At 38.4% G+C, this 26030-nt stretch overlaps 1 protein-coding gene across 1 annotated transcript in view; it reads left to right on the top strand.

Annotated features, from left to right (window-relative positions):
• Window positions 1–26030, top strand: part of pde4ba (phosphodiesterase 4B, cAMP-specific a) — a 199244-nt gene that overhangs the window by 16954 nt on the left and 156260 nt on the right. The window contains exon 2 of the mRNA XM_072684239.1: window positions 17912–17989. Coding sequence (XP_072540340.1) covers window positions 17951–17989 — 39 coding nt within the window. The 5' untranslated portion in view covers window positions 17912–17950. The remainder of the gene's footprint in view (window positions 1–17911; window positions 17990–26030) is intronic.

Here is a 26030-nt window from a genome sequence, read left to right as displayed (position 1 = left end):
TATTGATTCATCCAAACAGCAAAAGAACATCTGTGATTTGCCAGGATGCTCAGAACTCAACAAAATCAGTATAATAAAAAAACTAATTATGTTTTTTAAGCCGTAAAGTTAAAGCATAAAGTTTTACACTCACACAAGCAGGATGCATGCACAGTATATGGACAACTGCACTGGGACATAATTCATTGCTTCTTCTGAAATCAAGGATATTAAAAAGGTTTATTCTGCTTTTGTCGGAGTGATTGTCAATGTTGGAGCATTGCGGTGAGGATTTGATTGCATTCAGTCACATGATGGGGTGGATGATCACCACCTCAACTCCCTAACTCATTCCAAAGGTGTTGGATGGAGCACCATCATTCCAGAGATCAATGCTAAGGGTTAATACCCCTCTAGCCCACGTCTGGCATTAGGCATGGTGCCTACATTAGCCATGTTTATCTGCTCCAGAGTCCTATTCCCTTGACAGTACATATTTACAGATACTAGACAAGCTGTTAGTGTGCATTTGCACATTTGTGTCAGCAATGGGTGCAACTCAAAGTATCATTAGAAGGGATGTCCACATACATTTGGACACATAGTGTATATATGTGTAAGTGGGTGTGCTTTTAATATCAATATGTCCTATTTTCACTTAACCAGCAGCGAGAGGAACCCCCAGATGTACTATTAACCCCATATGTATTACCCTGTTACAATCATACGAGTCTCTCAGTTGCTGGATGTACAAATATTGTGAATGCTTGTTACATTCAGTTGCCCGCAAAGTCTTCAATTTCACAATCGTAAATAGATGTGAAAAAGAATACTCCTAGTATTAGGAAGTGAAATCTGATGAGTTCGGGCTGTAACTGTGGTGTCCTTGAAAGTTTTGGTTATAACTGCTCTGCTACTTGCAGTGTAAGTTTGATTAAATTGGCACTGTCAGTAGAAATCTGCCCTTAACTGGAAATATGTGGTGTGTTATTTTACTGAAATCTAGATCCAACAATACAAGCAGTGTGTTCATGCACCCAGTATATCGTGATGACCTTTCACACAGAAGTAGTTCATTTCAAGGGACTCTTCTGTTCCGTTGTTCATTTTCTTTTTTATTATCCCTCACCACCCCCACCCCCAGTACCCAGTTATGAATTCAAAGTTATGTTTTTTGGCTACTCCATCATTTCCACAATGGCTCTGCATTTCATACGGCTCTGCATTTCATATGGTTCTGCATTTCATATGGTTCTGCATTTCGTATGGCTTATGTGTTTTGACAAATTGCATGGCGAATGTAAAACATACTAAATACTAAAAAAATGTAGTGAAAATGTGTATATCTGCACAGTATGTTTCCATTGATGATGCGGTACAGTGTTGTACATGGTATTAATCTCATTCATGTAAATATGACTACACAAAAGCTGACCAAATGCCAAGTTTATGATCAGTTGATCACTTTATATGGTTTATGACGTATATGTGTTCCTACACGACCTATATGTGTTCCTACACGACCTATATGTGTTCCTACACAGTTTGGAGTTGACTTGCCCTTGCATTATATTTCCACACTAACAAACTGCTTATTTCTTTGGGTTTATCAGCAGAACAACTGATCTCTCTGTCCCTTCTCCTGTTTTTACACTACTTACTTACTATTAAGTTATTTACTAGCCTACTACTAAAATGCAACTGGTATGAGGGCTGCTTCTTAGACCTTTGTATATACAATACTCAGTGGTTTGTAAGAAGTGCTGCTAATTTTGAATTGTGGAACTCAAGACTATTTGGTGGGCCAAACTGGCACCACTTTTGAAGAATTATTTACGCAGTAGGTTTTCAGACCACTTGCAGTTTGCTAATCAGTGCCTCGCAACAGCTGAGTGCAGTGGGCTCTAAGGGTTCAATAAAATGTGACGGGAAAAATGTGCCTGCTTTTCACAGTACCTTCTCATTACAGCCTGTGATTAATGGACATTTTAGAAGGCCCAGTGCTATGGGGCAATGATATATTACATTGGCTCAGCAGTATTTCTACGTTATTTAGCTGTCATGTGTTACTGGTGCTGTTTCTCTAAAACACAGCTGACTTAAGGGCATAGAGATGCAGTGAGATACAGCTTAGAAAACAGAAGGCTATACAATATAAAGAAGAAGAATCTGATTTTATGTTAAACGTATACCATTAAGTCTCTAACTTGCCTTAGAGAATATAAAAAAATACATTTAACAATTTGGAAAGATATGAGTAATATACATAAACACATACAATACAAGAAATTTCATTTGTGTAAGATAATTAGTAAATATGTAAAATACAATTATTATAAATGAAAAGATACAATGTTTGTACTTTAAATTATAAAGGGATAGACATGCCCAGAAAAGTGTGTGTTTGACTAAACAAGGTTGCACTGCTCAAACATAAGACATGTCAATTTATCACCAATTCCCTCTCAAGCCACCATGGTGAAATCTGAAGAGCTCTCTAAAGCCTTCAGAAAGAAGATTGTAAATAAATATTAGTCTGGGAAAGGACTTAAAAGATCTGCATCTCATTCTGCAACTCCCTTGCCATACCCTGCGATGGACTGGCGCCCCGTCCAGGGGGTATTCCTGCTTTTGCGCCTAATGATTCCGGCTGGGCTCTGGACCCACCAATATCCTGACCAGGAAGAAGCAGATAGAAAGATGGATGGATAGATTGCACTCCCTTGTCAGCTAATTTTCTGTATGTCGATAATGATGCACTGATCCAATATAATGGATCAGTATCAGTGCCAATATTGACCTTATCAAATAGATCATGTATTGGTCAGTGAAGGCAAATCCATATTTAATACTGTTCTGTAGCCGTGACTGTTATCAAATTGTCCAGGGATGTTCCCAAGTAGTAGGTAATTGTTGCACCAGTTGACAGGAGATCATGAGTTCAGTCCTTGTCAATGCCACAGCAATAAATCTATGAGAGAGGAATTGGCCTTGCTTTGTCTTGGTGGGTCGGTTGGCTATGCCTTGTTACCTCACACATGATTGAAAATTAAAATCCATGCAGTGAATTTTGCAGATATTACACTAAAGGAGAAAAAAACAAAGGCACCAGGATGATATCAGATTGATTCTCAAGATATTAAATTGGCATTAAGAGGGAAAAAGTAAGATTGGTGGATCTCTACTAGGTAGCATTACTACTGTCTTTAGAGTGGTGATGTAACCTAGTTGAGTTTGTGAAACAGTGCCCAGCCCTTCCTAAATCCCATGGAATTCTGTAGCTGGGGAAAGCGTCTGTTTACGTGCATTCACACCCGCTGGAGCTCAGCGTCATGCCAACTGGGTAAGTAGCACATATATCTGGTCAACAATCAGGAAATCCCCAATGCCTCTGTTATATGCCTCAGTTCCTTTGTTCCATGCTGTCGGAAACTTGCTCATACTCTGTGGACGTGAATTGGAGCGTAAGCATCTCCTTAGACACCATGGCCACAGGGTGCAATAAACCCTTTCATTAATGTTTTAAATGCTCCCTTATCATGGAAGTTTCACAACTTTAAAAAGCTAACAGCTTTAACAAACACAATATTTAGACAAACACTATTTGTTCATTGGACCTAAGTAATATTATGCTGCTGTGTCCCGGAGCTTCTGTTTATATTGCGAAAAAAAATAGAACATGCTTCACTACGAGCTTTGTAATTACAAACACACACACACCCTTGTCAAGACATTGATTTTGTCCAGACAGCTCAGCGTTGTGTTATAAAGATCGACGATGTGCTGCATGGGCCTGGTGCCAGTGGGTCCCCTCTTGAACTCAAACTTTTGTACAATTCCAGGATCCTGTTAATGACCATAAGCATTACAGATCACACAACACCACTTTTGTCTTTGTCGATGTTGATACTGAAACTTTGAGAATCAACTCGGGTTTATTCTTCATTCCTCTCTGATGTAGCATTTTAAGGCCTAATAGGGTTTGTATCAAGGGACTGTTCACTAAGTGGGGTTAATGCCTTGAAGGTGAATCATATGGCATTGTTATCACAATTGGGAGCATATTTTAAGTATCGTTAGTGTTTCCAGAACACTGACCAGCATTTTATGCTTCAATAAAAAGACATAACAAAGGGGATCCCAAGTGACACAGCTGTCAACTGGCTTGTCTCATCGCCGCGACGTGGTGAGTTTGAAACCTGACAAGGCCGGGACTCTAAAGCATCGTAATTAGCTCTGCTTAACTGGATGTGTAACACTGAATGGAAAATCTTTTTTTTAAAATAGCATTTTTAAATCTGACACTACCATTGCATTGTTCCAGCTCTTAGGACAACTGGAATGCTGATTATGAATTGTGAAAAGGATTTGTGATCATAAACAATGTCTACATGCTTACATCCCTTGCTTGTCACTATGGTTCTTCATTTTTCCTTGCTTCCTGTAAATGGCAAACTCCTCCTGCGACTTTCGGTACTGTGGGACACTGCACAGATGTGCAGAATGACTGACATATGGCTTCTACCAAGTACTGTTACTTGGACACTGCTCAGACAAGCAGCAGTCCTCAACAATTAGAGTAGCCCTTATCCTTTGCTGCTCAGCATGGTACTTTTATCTTTAATCAGGACTACAGAGAAGTACTGGGCCAAGTGTTCTTTTTTATTTGAATAGAGCTTAGTCTATCTATACACACACACACACACATCTCCAAAACCTTTCCAATCATTTTAAGAAAACGGGACTCATCAAACCAGACAACCTGGACCCCACATCCATTTCTCCAGGGTTGTCTGGTTTGATGAGTCCCGTTTAATTTTACATCCCTTTGATGGCTTTCTTCCATTTCTCCAAGGTCCACATTTGTGTGGACACTTGTGTGCCCATTGTAGGCACCAGGTGCAAGGTGGACCAAGGTTGGCATGGGCTTTGTAGCTCGGTGTGATGCACTATACCCCTAACTGTAATTGCATTTTTCTAAGACTTGTGCCACAGTAGTCCTACTGTCAGTTAATAAATGAAAATAAAAGAAATTATACAGATATGGGTAATGTTTACATCAACCATTAATAAGGGGGAAATCTGATCTGAGAGATTTTGAGTGTGGCATGACTGTTGGTGCCAAATGGGCTGGTTTTAGTATTTCTACAACTGCTGATCTTCTGCTTCTCTAAAGCCTAACGGATCTCTGTGATTTTTAGGCTCACAAATGTTCTGACCAAAATGGTCAGGAAGTGAATTGGAAGTATTTATTATACAGATAAGGTTTAGGATTGACGGGTCACCCGAGAGTTCACCTGATTTTTTCATGTGTCCGGCATTCAGATATAGGACACCTGACAATAGCTATGATGTGTAAATCTGTGGAGACCTGACATTACGTGTGAGTAAATGTGGTATGGTTTTTAAATCTGTTAGGACTTTCCAAAATTCTGTAATGTGTACCAGGCTTAAGATGACCTATATATTCTATCTTTTCTCACTCCAGTAGTTATTCTACTGCATTGGACTGCATTGCTGGGACTTAATTAAGACACTTCCAGTAGCGCTTGTTATAAGTAAGAACTTTGGCCATCAATGGTAAAAATCCATTCATGTGAACCAAAGATAGTTTAGATGAGTAGTTGGCTGATTTTGGTATTTTTAATGAATGTTTAGGTCAGGGTAATTAGTGGTGCATAGGGCCACAGTCAACAACTTCTTTAGGAATTGATTTGTGGGTCAATTATAGTTGTGAGTGATCTAAGTCCCTATGGTGCGGTGGATAGCAGCTCAAATTAAGCAATAAGGCAGATGCTGGCATCTATGCCCTTCTCAGCTATACCACCTTACACAAGGTACTGTTAGTGCAAGTTATACTGCTAGACCTGTATATGAATAACTGAAAGGAAGTGTTGGTGGTGGTTTGAGGAGCATCATTAAAGCTGTTGTTCTGCATGCATGGAGTGGAACCTGTTGTACCGCCTGCTTGATTTTCTCCAGAGGAACTCCACTCCACTCTAAAACACCTGCTCTTGTCTTTAATGGTGTAATAATTGTGCAGAAGAAGTGCCAATTAACCTTCCACAGACAAGTTCTTGTTAACAATTCCACACACCTCTAGGGAGACTGACTTGAATCATGACATTTGTAAACTGAGTGTGACACCGCTCAACATGCTAATCAGTATTTACGACCTGATTTTATTTATTTATTTATTTCTTGGCACAGCACGGCTAGCATGGCTTTTCTGTGCTGATGCAGCATAGTAGAGCAAACATCTGAAATCCAACAGAGCTTCATTCTGAACACAGCATCACCATATCTTTAATGCTCTTTCTGCAGGCCTTAGCTGAGCTGGGCTAGCTCTATGTGTAAGTTATGTTTAATTAAGAAAGCAATAGAGTTGACCATGCTCAAGAAAAAGGCTTAGTACCATGAAAAACAATCTGCATAGTCCTCAACTAATCCTCACTGACATCACCAGCCAGCCTTTACCTGCTTTGGTATTTAAACATGAGGTTAGACATCCAGAGACAATATTCTGACTATTTGTCCCTTATGCTTCTTTGATCTAGCTAAAGCTGTTAGGTCGGAAAAACTGACAGGTACATTTTTGTTGATGTTAATAAGGGGGTTTAGATCTACTAATAAAAACTCTTCAACCCCCCCCCCTTCTGTCAATACCAATTGAAGCTGTAGAAGTTCCACATATATTTGACTGCACTCTTTCACTCCAGCTCACCTCCAGCTCTGTATAATACAGAAAGGTAGGAACTTTACCAGGTAAGGAGTCTTTACCTGAATCTTAAAGTTGCCGTCAATAGAAATAATGGCATTGCTGGCTGTATGTTGAAATATAATATAAAATGATATAAAGATGATCAGGGGGCTGTAATGGGGGAAAATGTGGGATGATTATTAGGGTCTGTGACTGACATGGGCCCTAAAAAAATGTATTAATTATTAATTAAGCATTTTGGTAGTGTAATCTTGCCATGGGGCCCTGGCAATGCCCCTGAAAAATGATAATAAAACAGCAACTGCTTTTAGGTGAGGAGAGTTGGAGAGGGTGAGTTCTGGGGATCTGTTGGCCTAGTTAAGTAAAGCCAGCAGTACATCTTGACAAATTATACCTTGCACCTGCACGGCCCCATGCCCAAGCAGACCAGTATGAATTCAAGTCTTTGTTTGGTTGTAACAGTTGAGAAACTTGTTTCAGGGCTGTGGGTTCACTGAATATTGAGCACCAGGGACTCTTATTGTATAATGACATTTCCCCAGGACATAACTGACCAGTGTGCATAGCACATGTAACCAGACTCACGTGGGAACCAGGCGTCCCAGATTTCTGACTGCTCAAAAGAAAAGTTCTAGATGTCAGAGAAAATGACAAAATATATTTAGTGTTGTACTATTTTAATACTGGATAATTGCCAAGGTGCTGAATGTTTTAACCCCAGAGCTCTCCATCTGACAGCAGCATTTGCAACATTGCAACACACTGTTCACATGGCTTCATGCCCCTATTGGTTTTGTAACTTTTGGAAAAGGTCTTAAACTGACAGAGCATCACTCTGAACACAGCCACCATTGAACACAGCATCACCCTATCTTTAATGCTATTTCTGCAGGCCTTAGCTGAGCTTGGCTATCTCTATGTGTAAGTGTTGTCTATTTAAGTAAGCAATAGAGTTGGTCATGGTAAAGAAGAAGGCTCAATACTGCCAAAAAAAACAACAAGTCAATCTTCGTGGTCTTTAGCCAATCGCCACTGACATTTATACCTTGTGCTGTAAAAGGTAATACTATAGTTAAATAGCCTTTACCTGTTTTGGTATTTATACATGAAGTTAACAATGGTGTGGTTTCTCCTTCTCAGTGGATCTATAATGTGCTAGACTAGTCAGCTAGTTGGTTGTAAGACAATTGTGAAAAATGAGTTTTCAAAGCTACATTATTATCACAAAAATTGCCAACTACTCCCAAAATGATACATTTTATCAATGGTGTTCACAATTTAACTGAGTAATCATGATGGCCTATATATTAATATGGGATTTGGAAGTTCTGCTTTCAAATATAGCACTCATTTGCACAGAGACTTCCAGAGACAATGTTCTGCCTATTTGTCTCTTATGCTTCTTTGATCTAGTTTAAGCAGTTAGGGCGGAAAAACTGACAGGTACATTTGTGTCGATGTTAATAAGGGGGTTTAGATCTTCTAATAAAAGCTTTAAGACTGTAGCGAACAAAACCAATAACCCCCCCTTCTGTCAATTTCATATTGACGCTGTAAGTTCCTCATATCTCAACTCCAGCTCTGTATCAGAGACAGAAAGGTAGGAACTTTTTTATGAACTGGTAGTAATTCCTCCTGCATGCAGCATAACCCAGTGTTGTGTGCTACTGTGGATTATTGCTATACTGGAGATGAAATCCCCTGCCACAGAAACAGGTTATTAAAGGAAATCTAAATTGCCTCATTGAGGGGGGGCAGCTTAGTGACTGTGAAGTCATTTTCCTAGAATTCCAGTGATTAGGCCCTCTCAGATCAAACATTGTAGAGCCATTATGTTGCCACAGTTATTGGTATCTCCACAATATGACTTGAGTAAATGTCTTTGCATGGATTTGTAGTGGCAGTAAGTAGCCCAGTGGAATGTGTATAATATTAAGACGTAGATAAATCCCAGACTTTTCTTCTTGTTTAGTTTCTTTCCTCAGTACAGTGTGAATTTATTGTGCTTTATTGGACAACAAACGATGTACATCAGATTTGATTTGAAGCACTGAAAGCTTGGTGGGATGCTAGTAATGCATCAGGGGGGACAGCAGGCTTGTCTTCATTAGATTTGTTTTAGAATTTGATGTGTTAATATGATTATTATTATAAAAGAAGAGCAAATTCAGTATTACTATCTGTATTGAGATATTGCACTAGCCCATAATACTTACTCAGTTCAGGGGTATGATTGGTGCAATAAAAATGAAGCCCTACTGCTGAACAGAGGGAATCATTGAGCAGCTGTGAAATTCCCATCAGGTAGTAGAGAAAAATACATCTCTTTCATTTTTTTTAGTTATTGAGATTCAGAAAACGTAGACAGAAACAGTGCTATGCAAAATACAAAAAGTGTGGTCTGGCATATCATGGTAACCATGTCCTTCAGTGACCTTTTATTATTAGAATTTGCAATGGTCATCATTGATGTATGCTAAATGATGGGATTCTTGGACTGTCTTGCTTTTTTTGAGCCTGTTTGTCCAGATTTTTGATGGTAGTTTGAGGGACTGTGAGGGCCGTGGCAGGTCCGTCCAGTTTATGCCTCTTGAGGTATTCCATTGGTGATTGGCCCATGCAATATTAAGAATGGCAAAGTTACACAAAAATAGAAATTACAATGATGTTAGATTTACTTATTTCTCACATAATGATGTTTCTCAACAAGTCAGCTAACTTTTCCAGTTGGCTCCTGGTATCATGTATTTGCATACTGGGAGTGTCCTTGGAAGTGTCCTGTGTAATCGTTCTCCCCAGGTACCTTCTCTTAGATGAGCGATTATGTTTCAGGTATTGCTTGGTTTCTTCATGTCAGTGTTTAAGGGTGTTAGAAGTTGCTTTTTGGTAGGTTAATAACAGGCAATTAAGGAATTAAAGACAGAGAATCAAACAAAGAAATTGTTTGATTGATATTAAATCATAATATATAATTTTAACTGAATCATACATAGAATTAGGGAAAAACATATTTATGTGTGACAAATTCGAGTAATTTTTAAAAGTTGGTATATCATCAGTATCAATTAAATATGTAATCAATATTTGTAAAGTTACACTGCTGAGTACACTGAAAGACAGATTAGGTGATGGATGATGTTCTAGTAGATCTAGATGATGCACAGCGATATTTCCTGGCAATATTAACACTCTTGAGAAAGCATCTGACAGTGGCATAGCATAACTGAGAATCTGACCGTACTAGAAGGAGGATGCTAATCATTCCATGACGAAGCCTGATTAACTGATGGATCACTTAGAAACATGCAAGAGAGCACATTCAGTTGTGTTTATAAGAACCATTGGCCAAACCCAAAAGATATCCTATCTAAAATCATTCATTTTCTCTTTATCATTCGTCTACAATTTGACAGGTCTGGAGTGTAGTTTTGTTTACAAGAACATTACATTAGATTCAAATGACTAAAAAAACTATTTTTGTCATGTGAATATTTATCTCTCTTTCATAAAACCCATTTGTTTGGCTTTGATTGTTGAAATGCTGCTGGAACTGCCCTGACTAATCATGTCCTCCAGGGACCTTTTTTCACCAGGCCTCCAGGGCTGTAGTGCGGGGGCAATTATAGGGCCAGGGTCACATGTAAAACCCTTTTATCCCGTTAAGTGCTTCAGTTAATCATTTCTCCCTTATCCATACATCAGACCGTTATCCTCTTAAACATAATTCAGACCCTCACACACAAATACAGGTAGACATTTGCTTGCATGCAGGCAGACAAGCAAAGACACTGGACCTGTGACTCACACATCTAGCAAATAACCCAGAATTCCAGTGGCAACATCATTTAATCCTCGTCTCTTCATGCCCTTACCGAGGGCATGAGGAGGATGTTTTAGAGCATGTCTGCGTATGATGGCTTTTTTTATGTGCTGAACTGCAAATACCTCGACAAATCTACCAACCGGTCTCAGCACTGCTGTCTGAGCTTATGATTATAGGGGAGTCAGATTAACATGTGAGTAATATATTTATGTAACAAGCATAGGCCTTGTTTGGAATGGCAATAGTAGAAGGATAATGCTGATGGTTATAATTCTGGTATTTCCTTTGGAACCCAGTCTAATTTGCTTAGGTTGTTTTAAAGAAAGGTGCAATTGCAGCAGTTAAACCTTGATAACTGAGAGAGAGAGAGAGAGAGAGAGAGAGAGAGAGAGAGAGAGAGAGAGAGAGAGAGAGAGAGAGAGAGAGAGAGAGAGAGAGAGAGAGAGAGAGAGAGAGAGAGAGAGAGAGAGAGAGAGAGAGAGAGAGAGAGAGAGAGGAGATGTGATTGAGTGACTGAGTGAGTGGGTGGGTGGAGTCCCATGAGAAGAGAAGATTGTGTGTATAATCTGTAACCGTGCTAAGAGGAACATCATTTCATATTCGCGTGATATTCTTTTTTTTATTTGTAACTTCAGTCACATCTGTCAGGTTTGTCGTGGCATTAGGCAGCCTGAGGCTGAGTGAACCTCAGGTGCGTTTGTGTTCAGTGTTCATGGCTCTGCCATACAAAATATAGGACATCTCAAACATTTAAAGTGACTGGTTTCAATTCTTCTTTAATTTGTAGAATAGTTAGTTAACTGTTGCATTCAAAATCAAGTGCATAAACAGCGCTGTGAAAAAGTATTTTTCTTCTATATATAAAAGGTAGGATTTCTTACATTTTTGCATATTCATCATACAAGGTAAATGTGATATAATACAAACATGACCTGAGTAAGCACAGCACAGACTTTAAAAGACTTTAGTTTATTCACTAGAAACATGTCCAACACCAACTGACCCTCTGTGAAAATGTAATCTCAGCTGTCTACTGTAATAAATGAAAAAAAGTTGAAAATTAAAATACAGTGTATAAAAAAATATGTATTTAGTCTAAACATGAATGCATAGTGTTTCTTTTTAAACATTCTTTAATTAAATAACAGCTGTTTCAATAACTAATCACTTTGTGTAAATGTGAAGCCATTCGTTTGAGTTCAAACTGTTTTCAGGTCATTTATGTGTTTTATGTTTGAGCAGTTCAACATTGATTAACGAAACTCACACCTTTCTCATTGGCTCCTGGCACTGTCTATTTGCATAATGGGTGTTGCTTTCCCAATGTACTCACCATCAATGTGTGGACTTTCCTCCCAGGCTACCTTACCTTAGGTATGCAGCTTTAAGTTAATGGTGCTGTTAGATGCCCAGCCTTGGTGTTAAAGGTGGTATTGGGTGTTGCTGCTGTGTTTTTGTTCATGTTTTCTTAAAAGGCCTGATTTTGAACTGCATTGCAAAGCTGTGGTAGGACCTTCCTGTGGCAATCCATGCTAGACAGCTCAGCTATACGGCTAAATTAAAGCAATTCCTCCACATCAATGTGAAAGACAGATCTTCAAGCTTCCAGTTGCAGTTGCTAAAATTTGCCTAACAACTATTAAGCTTAGGAGGCAATCACATTTTCACATGGGTGATATTAAAGTTGGATTTTTTTCTCTGCATGGTCACTTAAACCTTTATTTTGTGTTTCCTTGTGTTTTCATTGTTTTATATATATATATATATATATATATATATATATTAATTAAGAATCTGAAACCATTACCCCCAGGGCGGTAAATCTCAAGGGGGTAAATAATTTTTTACAGCACTGTACTGCACACATGTTGACTGTGATAGTACATGCTGTTCACATTCTTATTTCGAAATGCTTTTTACTGAGGGTGGAGCTTTCTGGACAGACTACAACTTTGGAGCTTGTTGCCTCGATAATCTCTAAAGCTTGACTTTTTGATATTAAACATTTGAAATGTTGTGGAATTTAAATATTACAGAATTTAAATGTTGTAGAGTTTTGTCATTTGGTGAAAACATTACATTATTTTTCACTTCTTGCACATTCATACCATTTTACTTGCATCCACGTAAAGTTTACAGACTGCCTCAGAAGACAACCTCCTTCATGTAATTATAAGACTGAACAGTGTCCTGAGGTTGGATGGATGGGTTTTACTGTCTGATAAATATTGTGCTTTTGGACATTCTAAAATACAGTTTTGGCTTGACACTGCTAATGACCTAACTGATCCATTAACAGGTGACGTGGCGTTGTTGAAAAACGAGAGTTTAGATATATATTTTGTGGTGTGGGTGGCACCATTGTTGTTGATGAGTCGCAAACGACAAAGTGGGCTGATACCAAACAAAGCAATACATGATTTACTGAGAAACATCACTCTTTTGTTTGGGACAAAGGTTTAGTATGTAACCCACTAGCATGGGGCTCCAGTACTATTAAACATTAATGCATAGTGTTTTGTTGGCCTACATAAATTAGCTCTTTATTATTTTTTGTAAACACATTTCTTGTCAACTAATTTTATTGGACACTGACATTTATTGGCCACATTGGGGCTTGAGTATCCTAAGCCATCATTGCATTAGGAGCATGCATAGCTGTACTACACATTGAGATTCACAAATCCATGTGTGCTGAGGTTCGTTTTAAAGAGTTTGAACTCTTCTTTGACTTCTTTTGAGTCAAGAAAAGTCCCATTTGGTTAGAATAGAACAGCATGGAGCTGAATTGGGCAGAGCACAGAATCAATAGAGACAAAGTGTGGGTTGGAGGAAAACAAAAGAAATCTCTGGCATTTGTGGGCTTGGTGATGAATTTACGTGCTTTATGTTTGGGCAGTGCAATGTTGATTAGTCAAACACACATCATTGGCTCCTGGCACCATCTATTTGCATACTAAGCGTGTCTTTCTTCCTTCACTCACCATCAAGGTGTACTCATTCCACATAGACTATCTTCTCTTAGGTAGGTAAGTTAGTTTTAGTTGAGAGCTAATTGTTTTTCTTTGGTGATAAAGGTAATCAAAGTAAGTTGTAAGTTTTTGGTTGCACTTCTATGTTGGATGAATATTTGGTTTATTTTTCAGATTCAGTTGAATCATCCCATAAGAACTGAGTTTAGTCAGTTCCCATTGCCAAATGGTCTGCGATTGCACAATGCAATATTAAAAAGTATTAAAAATGGCAGTGATGGTAGATTTATTTACTAGGATTTTCCTCATATTGGTGTTTCTCAACACATCCAGTACCTGTGTCAGCTGTGCTGCTTTAGTATTTTGTTGAGTAACACTTTTTCAATTGGCTCCTGGTATTGGCTCCAGCTATTTGCATACTGGGAGTGTCCTGCACCCTCAGGCACCGTCAGTGTTTAATCGTTCCCCCCTGTATACCTTCTCTTAGATAAGCAGTTGTGTTCTGTATAATGTCTGACTGCTTGGTCTGCGGGTTAAAGGCTGTGAGAGCCTTTGAGAGTTGCTGTTGTTTGTTTTGCTAAGTGTGACTATATACTAGTGAAGTACTGCAGTAGGTGACTAAAAAATAAAATGCAGTGTGATTCACCTCCAGCTAAGACTCTAAGTTAATTCAGAAAGTTGAGTTAATACAACACAAAATGCATTAATATAGTTCCGGTGCCCCTGTAAGATGGGAAGTTAACAGAAATGATCACCTTTAACAAGGTTTACACACATCTAATAATACAATAGAAGCTACTTTAAGAGTTGAAGGTTTCTGTGTTAGGCATTACTATATAATGACGTTCTTCACTGTGTTTGGTTCTTTAGTGCAAGCACTAATCTTTTTCTCTGTCATACGAAGCCACTGCCCTATCCTGCCCCTCTGCTGTTACTCTGTTTCCCGGGACTTTAATACCAAGTATAAACATAACATTACGAGCATCCTTAGTATGTGCTACATATTCAGATCCACAAGTGGCCTAAATCCATGTGCGCTGTAGTTGCTTTTGAAGGAATTAACTCTCCTTTGACCTCAAAGTAACTGTATCAAAGGAAAGAAAAGCCCCATTTGGTTGGAATAGGACAGCATGGAACTGAATTGAGCAGAGCACAGAATCAATGGAGACACAGTGTGGGCTGGAGGAAAACAAAAGGAATCTAAAAGAGCTGCTGTTCTTTTAGTGAGAGGAATACCAATGAGAGCTTACTTTACAATATGTATCATCAGCATGGGGATTAGTAATTAGTGGCACTGATTTGAGCAGAGTGGTTTAGGAATGGCAATTTGTCTGAAGATGATTCACCTCATTGTCTTTGTGTCATTGTGAACGCTCTGATCAACTGCAGCTGCTGCACAGTAGATCAGGTGGTATTGTTACTGGGAACTAGAAAATCATCTTTCCTACACAGTCGATTCATTTTAGTGTCTCTGCGTATTATTATGCTGTGCATTGCAAAGCATATGATGTGAATAATGTATACTGATTACTCAGATTTGTTTTATTCTTATTATTGTGCCAAATGTCTAATGTGCGACTCACCCCACAGTTTTCCAGATTTTGACATCATTCCAATGTCAGACTGATTGGTGTGAGTGTGCTATTCAGGCTTGTTCACCGCTTTGGCGCATTATATCTTTTTAATCATACCAAACAACCACATGGGTTGCCTCAGCGACCACTTGAACCAGCCCAGCGACCACCTGAGACACCAAGGCAATCTTCTGGGATACCTTCGCAACTGCCTAGCAACCATCTAGCAACCACTTGAAATACAACATAGCAACACTAAAGCATACATCTACCAAACACTTAGCAATGTCATAAGAATCATCTGGGATGCCATAGCAACAACCTAGCAACACTATATCGACCAACTAGCAACTACTAAACAACTTAATAGCAACCACCTAGCAACACCAAAGCACCAAAATACATAGTAACATCATAGCAGTTACTTAGCAACCATGTAGCAACATCACAGCAGGCCTAGGATACCATAGCAACCACCTACACAGCAGAATTGTGAGTGTTAAGACTGTTTGTGTTTTGTTTATGTAATTCTCACTGGCTAGAGTTCATTTAACACTCTTGTCAGTGTTAGAAATTCAGTTACTCTAGTAGTGTTAGAAAAGAAAGTGTTAGAAGAGTTGTTTTAATACTCACCCAATGTTGATTCTGTCTTGCTGAGAGGTAAGGGAAAACCTCTGTTTGTGTAACACTTTTAGATGTCTATGTAATATACTATTATAACTTTCAGTATTATAACTAGAATTTTACTGTACATAAGTAATAAAATAAATTAATAACTTTTAAATGACATATTTACTAAGCAAATTATAACCCTGTATTATTTGGTATATTAACATTCACCATCTTCAAAAAAGGGGATAGTTCAACTTTACAATAACAACTGCTTTCGCAACTATGAATACAAAAGCCACTCAATGTAAAACACATAGGAAAGCCTATGGGGAGGTAGCCTAAGTGAACACAATGATGGTTAGTGAGAAAGGGAAAGACACACCCAGCATGCAAATAGGTTGCAGCAGAAGCCAATGGGAAAGGTGTGAATAGTGCACCACCTGCTTCTGACACTTTTAACACTATAATAATAGAGCAATTTTTAAATCAACACTATACAACTCTAGAGTAGGTATCTGGAATTGAAACACTGCTGTTTTTGCTGTGTGGCCACACCTCAGCAACCACATATCAACACCATAGAGACTGCCTGGAAAAAGGAAGAATTTAAGACATGCATTGGCACTTGTCTATTTCTTTTCTACAATTATATGTATTGTTTGAAAAATCCAGGAAAAGCTCAGAGATACAAAAGATTGAGAACTTGCCAATATGCACAGCAAGCTTCACTGAAAATGTAAATGACAGCCCGTCCAAAGGTTTCCCTTTCTAATTTTAACATGACTAGGCCGTCAGAGATGGGTAAAGTAGACAAAGGTCAGATCAATACAGGCTTTTGGGATTCTGCCTTTGAGGACTTCTGAACCAAGCGAATGCTGCCAAGCCCTGTGTGCCACCCTGGCCAGACAATCACTCAGATTCAGTGGCTCAGAATGAATCTAAGCACAGACACTGCAGACAGTTTGACAGGCCAGTGTCCTTTAGGAATGTATAGCAGGACTCACACATGCCTTATAGTAAATAATGTAGAAGTTTATTTTTTTTTATCTAAAGGCGCTCTAGAGTTTATTGCTGTTGATCATTAGACTTGGACAGGACACAAAACCTAGTAAGGAGGTGTTGTACAATAAGCTTTAATATTTATGATCACTATCAAATCCAACCTTTACCTCAATTTTAAATGTGCTGCCATTTTATTTATTTAATAGATTAGCACTTTATTTTGAAGCTCAAAAAACTTATCATGCTTAGCAACACCTACACATAAGATTAGCACCACCTGCCTAATGTTGTGTAGATGCCCCTTGTGCTGCCAAAACAGCTCTAACTTGTCGAGGCATGGACTTCACAAACCCCTGAAGGTGTCCTGTGTGTCTGGCGCCAAGTCATTACCAGTAAGTCCTGTAAGATGTAAGGTGGTTGAAACATGGATCACATCAGTTAGCCCTTGGGGACCCATGACCTTATCGCTGGTTCACAAGTTGTCCCTTTTGGACCACTTTTGGTAGGTACTGACCACTGCATACTAGGAACACCTAACAAGTTCTGCCGTTGATCCTTGTCAAAGTCGTTTAGATCGTTATGCTTTTCTTGCTGCTTAATATGTATATCCTATCCATTAGCAGATTCTAGCCTCTAGGTGAAGACAATCTGAGTTATTATTTTCACTTTGTCAGTGGTTTTAACAATAAGGCCAATGGTAGGTCAGGTGTATTCAGAGAGATCACATGTAAAAGTTGTTGTAGAGAACATATTGTGTATACACGCTTGAATACATCATGGTTTTGATGACACAACAGGGGGGATATTTGCATATGACAGCCCACAGAATCACTCATGTTGAAGTGATAAGGAGTGTTGGTCCTGCAGACAGTCTGCAGAGTTATTGGAGTGGTATATGTGTAGACAACAAATAAACACTGCTGTTCCTGACTTTTAGGAATCAGATGAATCAGGATCCTGGCATCCGGAAGGAAGTGCTGATGTGTACTTTTTTGTTTGTTTTAGAAATGCAGGAGTATTTCAGTTTGAATTTTTTTTTGAACTCTGTACAGTTTTTAACTCTGTACAGCAGAAAGAAATGCTGAGACTCAATTTGTATAAATATAAAAGGACTGGGAGAGAAGTGACTGCTAGGGCCTAAGAGATCATTGCTGCTCTCTCTCTCTCTTACTCTCTCTCTTGTTCTGAGAACCGTTGTTAACTTGTTTTGCTATCAACCTTTCCTCAGGTATATCAGTGGAGTTGGGCGAGGAAGACTCCCCATAAGATGAGGAAGAGCAGAAGTGTGCTGAGTGTGTCGCCTGAGGTGAGTGAACATCACGCTTATTCAGAAACACAAACAGTATTAAGTGCAAGTCTTTGCAGTAAAAAGAGAAGACTTTTTGGGTCAATTTGTGGAACTCTGTGTGAAGGTTGCAGCGAGAACAAACTGAGGGAAGTAGAAAGAGAGGAAAAGTATGAGAGGAAAGCAGGAGAAATTGTCCCCAGATAAGAAGCAGGCTGCAGATCAAACCGTACCAGCTGTTCTCTGACAAGACAGACTACAGAGAGCAGAGTTAAGGTAGATGAAGAATTGAGGGGGAGTCATGACATGTAGACACTAACTCACTTGCCTCATTTGCCCCTTGTTCACTTGCCCTGTGTGTGTGTGTCTCTCTCTCTCATATGCACACTTATATTCGGACTATACTGTCAGACTTCATCCCTTTTCACATTTGGAATCTAATGCATTACTCTCACAACTTTACTGCTAATGTTTATTTAGATCAGTTAATAAGAGCTGAAAATCTATTTGAGATATATCATTCAGTCTTTACTGATTGGCTTAATTTCTGAGAGAATTACAGAGTTACAACACTAAACTAGTAGCAAAGGCAATTATCTTTAATAAATTAGAATAAACTTTGTTGAACAAATTAAAAAGTTTAAAACATTTAAGATATTAAACATTGTACATTAGAACAACTTATAAAGCCTTAGTTAGAAACATTGTATTGAATTATAACTGCAGAATCCAAAATCTGCATGAATGAAAAACTTGCATTCTTAGGAGATACAACACTGCCAACATATAGCCACACACAGCTGTACAAACATTTTTTAAACTTGCTCTTACAGCCTTCAACACAGATAACAGGCTCTCAAGCTTACAACAACAAAAAAAATATATTAAAATGCCTCTGCCCCAAGAAAAGATATTCTTGTAGGGACCGACTACACATGGACGGTAAGTGATAGGGGAAAGACACGCCCAGTATGCAAATAGATGGTGACAGGAGCCAATGGGAAAGATGTAAGGTTTACGTATCAATGCTGCACTGCTCATACTTAAGCCAGACCCTAAAGATCACTGTATTTCAGTTACCCAACTCAGTTGACCCAGTCTATATAACACAGTTGAATCAGTTCCTTTTACCTAATGCCAAGTCTCAACTATTCTCATTTTTTGGGCTTGCTTAAGTGAAGTGTTTTTGAGTTTCTTTGGTATTAAAATGAGCTTGCTTTTTTGTTGGGTAGTGTAGGTTTTATGGTGTATATCACTGTAGTCTAATGCAAAATGTGTATCGCTGTTGTTTGGACACTGTAGCTGAGGAGATCAATAGAAATACTCCAAATTACCTAGAATGACATTGACTTACATTTAAAGTTAAGAACCTTTTTGCCTTCTCCTGTAAGGTCACCTTTTTGGAGATACAAGTTTCCCATTGAACAGCAACAATATGTTATGTTTTGTAAATTTTAAAAAAAAGTTTATTTATTGTATTTTGATGATGTTGGACAAGTACACTGGAGTTGTCTGGTGGTTGAGAGAAGGAGAGAGAAGTGCTTCAGCTCGCTGTAATAAAAAATGCAGCCTTGATATAAGCAGTGCATGTTCACTGCAGATTTTGAAAGTATATATAAATAGTACATAAAATAGAAAAAACATGAAGCCACATTGAAGAATTAGTCTAGCAGCTGCAGTTTTCACAATACTAAAATCTACACCCCCCACTTCCCACATCCCTGACTGTAAGAGTTACACAAGTGTATATTTTGAACTATTAGTTTGGTAGTTGTGTTATACACTGTAGAATAATAGCTCTAGAGCGTAGAGACTGTACTGTGCATTAAAGAAAGCCTGCTCCACTCCTATTGCCAATTTTAGCAGGATACCAGAGAAAGAATGTAAGTGTGTGTGTGTCTGTGTGTGTGTGTCTGCTTTGGTGCTGGATGGAATCACAATGTGCATAGATCAGTGTATCACAGTAGCTAGTCTAACTGAAGACAGACAGAGCACACACACTCACAACCAAATATAAACCTTCAATATTGCGAGTGACCTTTTGTGTCACCTCGCAGTGAGATGTAGTTCCTTCCGTGTTTTTGTTTTCAGAGTCTCACGGACACAGACAGAATGTGAGGCTGAAGGGTGTTAAAACTCTCTCTTCGTGTGTTACATAACTGTGTGCTACAGCTTGGGCAGCATTTGTGTGTTGGGAGCCTCAGTCCTCCAGTACTACTCTGCTTTCACTCATCCAGGAGAGAAGGAGAAATTCCCATTAAGGGGTCGTCTGTGGCAGGTTTCCATGGTAACTTACACTCCTTACTCACGGCTCTCCACTCAGGGTCTGTGGTTCTTCCTAAACCCTCGCTTACTTTTTAACACCTCTTGGAAACATGATCCGCATCACACTCCACTGCAGCACACCACACTTCAATTTCTTCATTTTTCTCTCCCTACTCCACATTCACAAGTCTGTACTTGGTCCTGTGAAGACTGCGTTCCAGCCTGTTTGCAGGCATTCGAATGTATTACACTTTCCAAACATTAAAATTCAGGTTTACCAAAAATCAGATTTACATAATTTTCCCTTAATTACATAAATTACTGAGATGGAGCTAATCAGCAGTGATTAAATATTTTTGACGTCTAACTCAAAAAAAAAGGATTTGGGTGGCTGTTAAAAATATATTAATGAACTAAATTAATGAACTGTTCTTGATATTTATTTGTATATTGTAGGTACAGTGTAATTTGTCTGCGTTCTAACTTTTGCACACAATGGAGGCTTTAGCATGGCCATGCCCACATTTAATTTCATTGGTCACTGATGACTTGGGGCTTGAGAGCGCATTTCCGGACTTGGTAATAAATTTATGTGCCTTATGTTTGGACAATGCAGCCGTGATTAGTAAAACGCACACCTTTCCAATTTGCTCCTGGCACCATCTATTTGCATACTGGACATGTCTTTCTTCCTTCACTCACCATCAAGATGTAATCATTCCAAATTGGCTATTCTCTGTTAGGTAGGCAAGTTTTTTGTTTGAGAGCTAATTGTTTTTTTCTTGGTGGTGAAGGTAATAAAAGTGTGTATATACATATATATATATATATATATATATATATATATATATATATATATATATATATATATATACACTTTTATTGCCTTCATCACCAAGAAAAGATGTGTGTGTGTGTGTGTGTGTGTGTTTCTATATTTATTTAGGTGAAATGTATTTAAATAACATTTATGGTGTTTAGCTGATGCTCTTGTCTAGTGACTTGCAAGGTTACTCACATTACAGAGGAGGCCCAATGTGTAGTGCTTAGTAATTATAAAGTACGTAAAGAACTACTTAAGCACTAAAAGAGTTTATTTGTAAGAACCATGACCCTTACTAAAGAACATTTATCAAAAAGTGCATATTCATGCCTATACTCCCTTGGTGGGATCACTTGTGGAACTAAACAAAAAAGTCACCTTTTATTCAAAGCTACAGATGCATGATTAAATTAGAATCATATCAGTGTCCTTAAAGACCCCCAGACTGTCCAAAGTCTTTTTGCTCCAACCTAATTTGTAAGACATAAGGATGTGGATAGGAAGTTGTTTTCATTTTCAGCCCTTCTCAAAAAAATGTCATATTTCTATGTGAACCTCAATTTCTATATTGTGGATATATTTCTGTATCAATTGTATCAACATTAGCATTAATTTATATATCGGCCAATATTGATCAAGATATGCTGGTGTTGATTTTTGATTGCATTGATAGGCATTGACCCACCCCTAACTCAACATGGTTTGAGGCAAGTGTGGGATTATTTAGGCTGGCAGTTTGCATTATACTAATGGATGAATATACATTTGAATTACTTGTTAGCAACATTAGCCTCATAGTTTGGAAGCCAACTTCAAAAACTGAACATGTCTTGCCTGAAATAATGGACTAATGAAGATAACAGAATAATACCATCTAATACAGTTATTCTGCCAAAGAAAGACTGAATGTTGCAGTTGGATTTCATCACTAAAAGTGATTCCTTCCGTTCCTCATTGAATAATATACAGCTGCCATGCTTTTTCGTCTATCCAATCACTGATTGCTTGTCTCCGTCATGCCTTTAAATCAGTCCCTACACGGCAACAGCTGTGCTCCTGCTTTATCAAAGCCTTCTGGGTCTTTGGAAAAAAAACACACACACACACACACACACACACACACACACACACACACACTTGTAAATGTATGCCTTTCCTGAGCGCACAGCTGTGTCCACATTTTGAATAGAACAATAGCCACCTGTCATCCACCATTCAGACCAAAAAAGGCACGATCAGTAGATATTTAGGCCCGGGTGATACACTATCTGCCATACTCGCATTGATGTCATACAGCACTCTTGATTTTTTCAGCTCTAGCAGTACTGATAGATAATATTTAATGAAATAGGGATGTCCCTGTTACCATGTTTTTCTGGTGTAAATCTGTGTTGAGAGTGATCGGACACTAAGAGAACACCAGCACTGGTAAGAAATAATTTCAAAGTGTTTCAGTGCTAAAAACATTGTTATGTTAACTTAGGCTATGCTAATATAATAAATGCAGAGCTATTTTATTTTAATTATCCCACCATAAAAGCAGGATCAGCATGTTCAGCAAGAGCCCATCGAGCTTCAAGTACAGCTCGGCTTCACTCACCATCCTTTAAGATCCACATCAAATAGCCATTTATAATACTGAATAAAAATAGTCTACAGCCCTTTTTGGATTTATGTTTTCAGGAGGATGTATGTACATGTTTTTTGACATGTCTAAAAAACTTCTGGTGGAGGTTGAACAAGTTTGCTTTGTTTGATTTATGTGGTCACATGATCAAAACACCTGCATTTAGTCAAGAGATGTTGGTTCAGACAGTTAGAATTACATTTATTTTTAATTTTAGAACGTTTTGGTTTAATGGTTTGGAAAGTGCATCATATCCACCAGAGGAGCTCTGATACGAATGCTTGGAGACTAAATAGGGTGTGCAGCAGTGGCCAAAACCCCTTTTTCTGACATGTGAGTCCGCCAACAGTTTTTTACTCTAAATAAATGAACGGTTCGTGATAATTCATTATTTCTTGTAAATGCAAAGTAATTTATTTGCATTCAAACTTCCACACACAATATTTGTTCTGGCATGACCACACCCACACCTAAATTTATTGGTCATTGATGGTTTGGGGCTTCCAGGCTTGGTGATGAATTTATGTGCCTTAAGTTTTGGCAGGTCAACAATGGCACCAGCTATTTGCATACTGGACATGTCTGTCCCTCCCTCACTCACCATCAACGTGTAGTCAGTCCTGCCAGGCTACATTCTCTTAGGCATGCATGTTTATATTATGTAGTGATTAGATGCCTGGTCTTGGCATTTAGAGCTGTTTGATTTTTTCTGTTTTGCTGAAGGTGGAATTAATTCAGGTTAATGTTATTAATACATTCAGTTTGCTGGTCAAGGTCAATCTATATGAGAGGCTAATTTATCAAAGTTGCTTTGTAATTTAACTGGTTTAGGTGGGCATTACTACTTTGAAACTACATTGCTTTAGTGCTTTCATTTTATACATGAATTTGACTCTGCTGTACAATGTGTGAATGCTTACTGAGTATAGTTATGGCTTTCTGAAACATACAGAGATGTTGCCTCTACTCCCACTATACTGTGCAGGGATGCTGCAGCTAAGCTGCTCTTTTCTCAGCTCTGTCTGTATTCTGCCTTCTCCTCCTCTCTGCTTGGCCGATGGTGAATGTTGCACATTGATGCTTGACAAGCCTTCTTTTAGGCAGTATGAATAGCTGCATGCTGCATGTTGAGGTCACTGCCTGGGCATGTGTTTGTGTGCTGATTGTGTGTGTGTGCGCGTGTGCGTTACACAGTGATATGTTAGGCTCATCTAAATGGGCCAGTGTTTTCCCAGGCAAACAGTGAAATGTCAAGCACAGTGATAGTCTAACACACTCTCTCCTCCTGTAATGGCTGTGCTTTATACTCAGCTTTGGGAAAAACATCTCTCTGGGGCCAAACAGACAGATCTTAGAAGTTATAAAAGGTGCCACTGAAAGAAATATAGTGCTAAAGATAGATTGCAGTTCTACAGTAAACAGCTACCATTTATCCTTGCTAAACACCTTCTTTAAAGCCCTTAGTGTCTGTCTTTATTTAGCCATTTGCATAGATCTGCTCAGTGCTTAATTTGTAAATTACCAAGTAACGCCAGATCCGGCAGATCAGTGTATAAAACTCAGTACTAGCCCAAACTCTATAAGTGGGGTCTGGGGACCCCCAGGATTACTGCCATGTATTGAGACGTGACTGCTGTGGTGATTTTGTTTTCTACATTAAACAAGTAACAGATGTGAAAAAAATGGACAATTGTAAATGACAAACATATGCATAAATTTGAAATGGTTATTTAATAGTATTAAATTAGTATTTAATTAGGATGAGGAAGCTGAAGTAAAAGGACATTTAGACAGCACAGTGGCAGCACTGACAGTAGATCAAAATGTATAAACTACAACAAACCAAACGAACTTTCCAAAGGCAAAACTTTAATTTATTCATTGTGATGGTGCATGTTTGCCTAATATGCCTCGCTAACTTAGCATGCATTGTTTGAGTTGTTTATTGTTTAATAAATGCAGATTATGAGTCAGTTTTGATTATGTGTTTGTTAATAATGCATTTGTGTGTGGTTTATCCAGTGTTATCAACCATGCACAATTAAGATACTTCAGAAATCAGAAATGGGCACGGGGTTGTGGAAAATACATATTGTTGTGTGGCAATTTAGAGCTCTTTAAAATTGCACCACTCTGATTTGTTTATATGAGCGGTTTGTTGGAGGCATTACTATTAATTTCTGCAGTTTTTTGTGAAGCTTGTTTACAGGTAATTTATTTAGTTTGGTCAGAATTTAGTTTATATACATGAATGAGGCCCAGGAGCCACCAAAATGGGTGCATTATCTGATCTGAGGGCTGCCAAACACAATCGTTGGTTCATTGAGCATGTAACACGCAGCAGATAGTCCACAGGTACGTAAACACATACATTCACATACACAAAAGAAGGAACACTGTAAAACAAAACTGAACATTTAATGAAATAATTACATTGAACAATTGTGACACCTAAGCAGGCCAAACTAAACTAAAACTAGAAGCAACAAAAAAATGCAGAATTTCTGGAAAACAGCTTTTAAGAATATTTAAAGTTGAGATAACGTTTATTCAACGTATTTACACAGACTGTAGTGAAGTGATCTGCTTAACTGAAATATGGGAACTTTTAGGGTGTGCTTTGGGCAGTGCAAACCTCACCTTTCCCATTGGCTACTGGCACTATCTGTTTGCATACAGGGTGTGTCTTTCCACTTTACTTACCAGTGTGTAGTTATTCCTCCCAGGCTAGCTGTACATTGGCGCTGCCCGAAGCGGTTGGCTGCCTGCCTGCTTGCCTGTGTCTCAGAATGGTTTTCCAGGTTTTTGCTACAGTTGTGTGTGGTTACTTGGTGAATAAAATGTTTAGTATCTCAAGCATGTTATAATTTATTCCTCGAAGCTTAACTTATTTTATATGACAAGCCAAACTATATTGTTGCTAATGCAAAAAAAAAACTTACTCAATGTGTTACAAATGTATGATGAACAGACCAACAGAAAAGTTCCCAAAGTATTTGGATAAAAGTCTTCTTACTTCTCTAAGACTTCCATCAGTGTTTTTTTTCTTCTCCTGTAAAGTTACCATTGTGGACATCATTCAACACCTGGTTTGATAAACACGCTGGCGATGGAATTGAACAAATTTACATGTAGTATTGTAGGTGACCTGGAGCCAAGCTTTGTTCTTCAGACTAGCTCACAAGATCTACTTTCTTCAAAATTAGAAATTTTGAGTTAAGGTATGTTTACTGGTGTCTGTTCACCATGATGAAAGGTTAACAATAATGGGTAATCAATTACTTTTTATTGACAGAATTCATATTCATTTGTGGTCCTTGATGTAGTCAGTAACATGTGACGGGAGG

This window comes from Salminus brasiliensis, chromosome 7 (assembly GCF_030463535.1).
Source record: "Salminus brasiliensis chromosome 7, fSalBra1.hap2, whole genome shotgun sequence".
Taxonomy (NCBI): Eukaryota; Metazoa; Chordata; class Actinopteri; order Characiformes; family Bryconidae; genus Salminus; species Salminus brasiliensis.
This window is presented reverse-complemented; position numbering and strand designations above follow the sequence as displayed.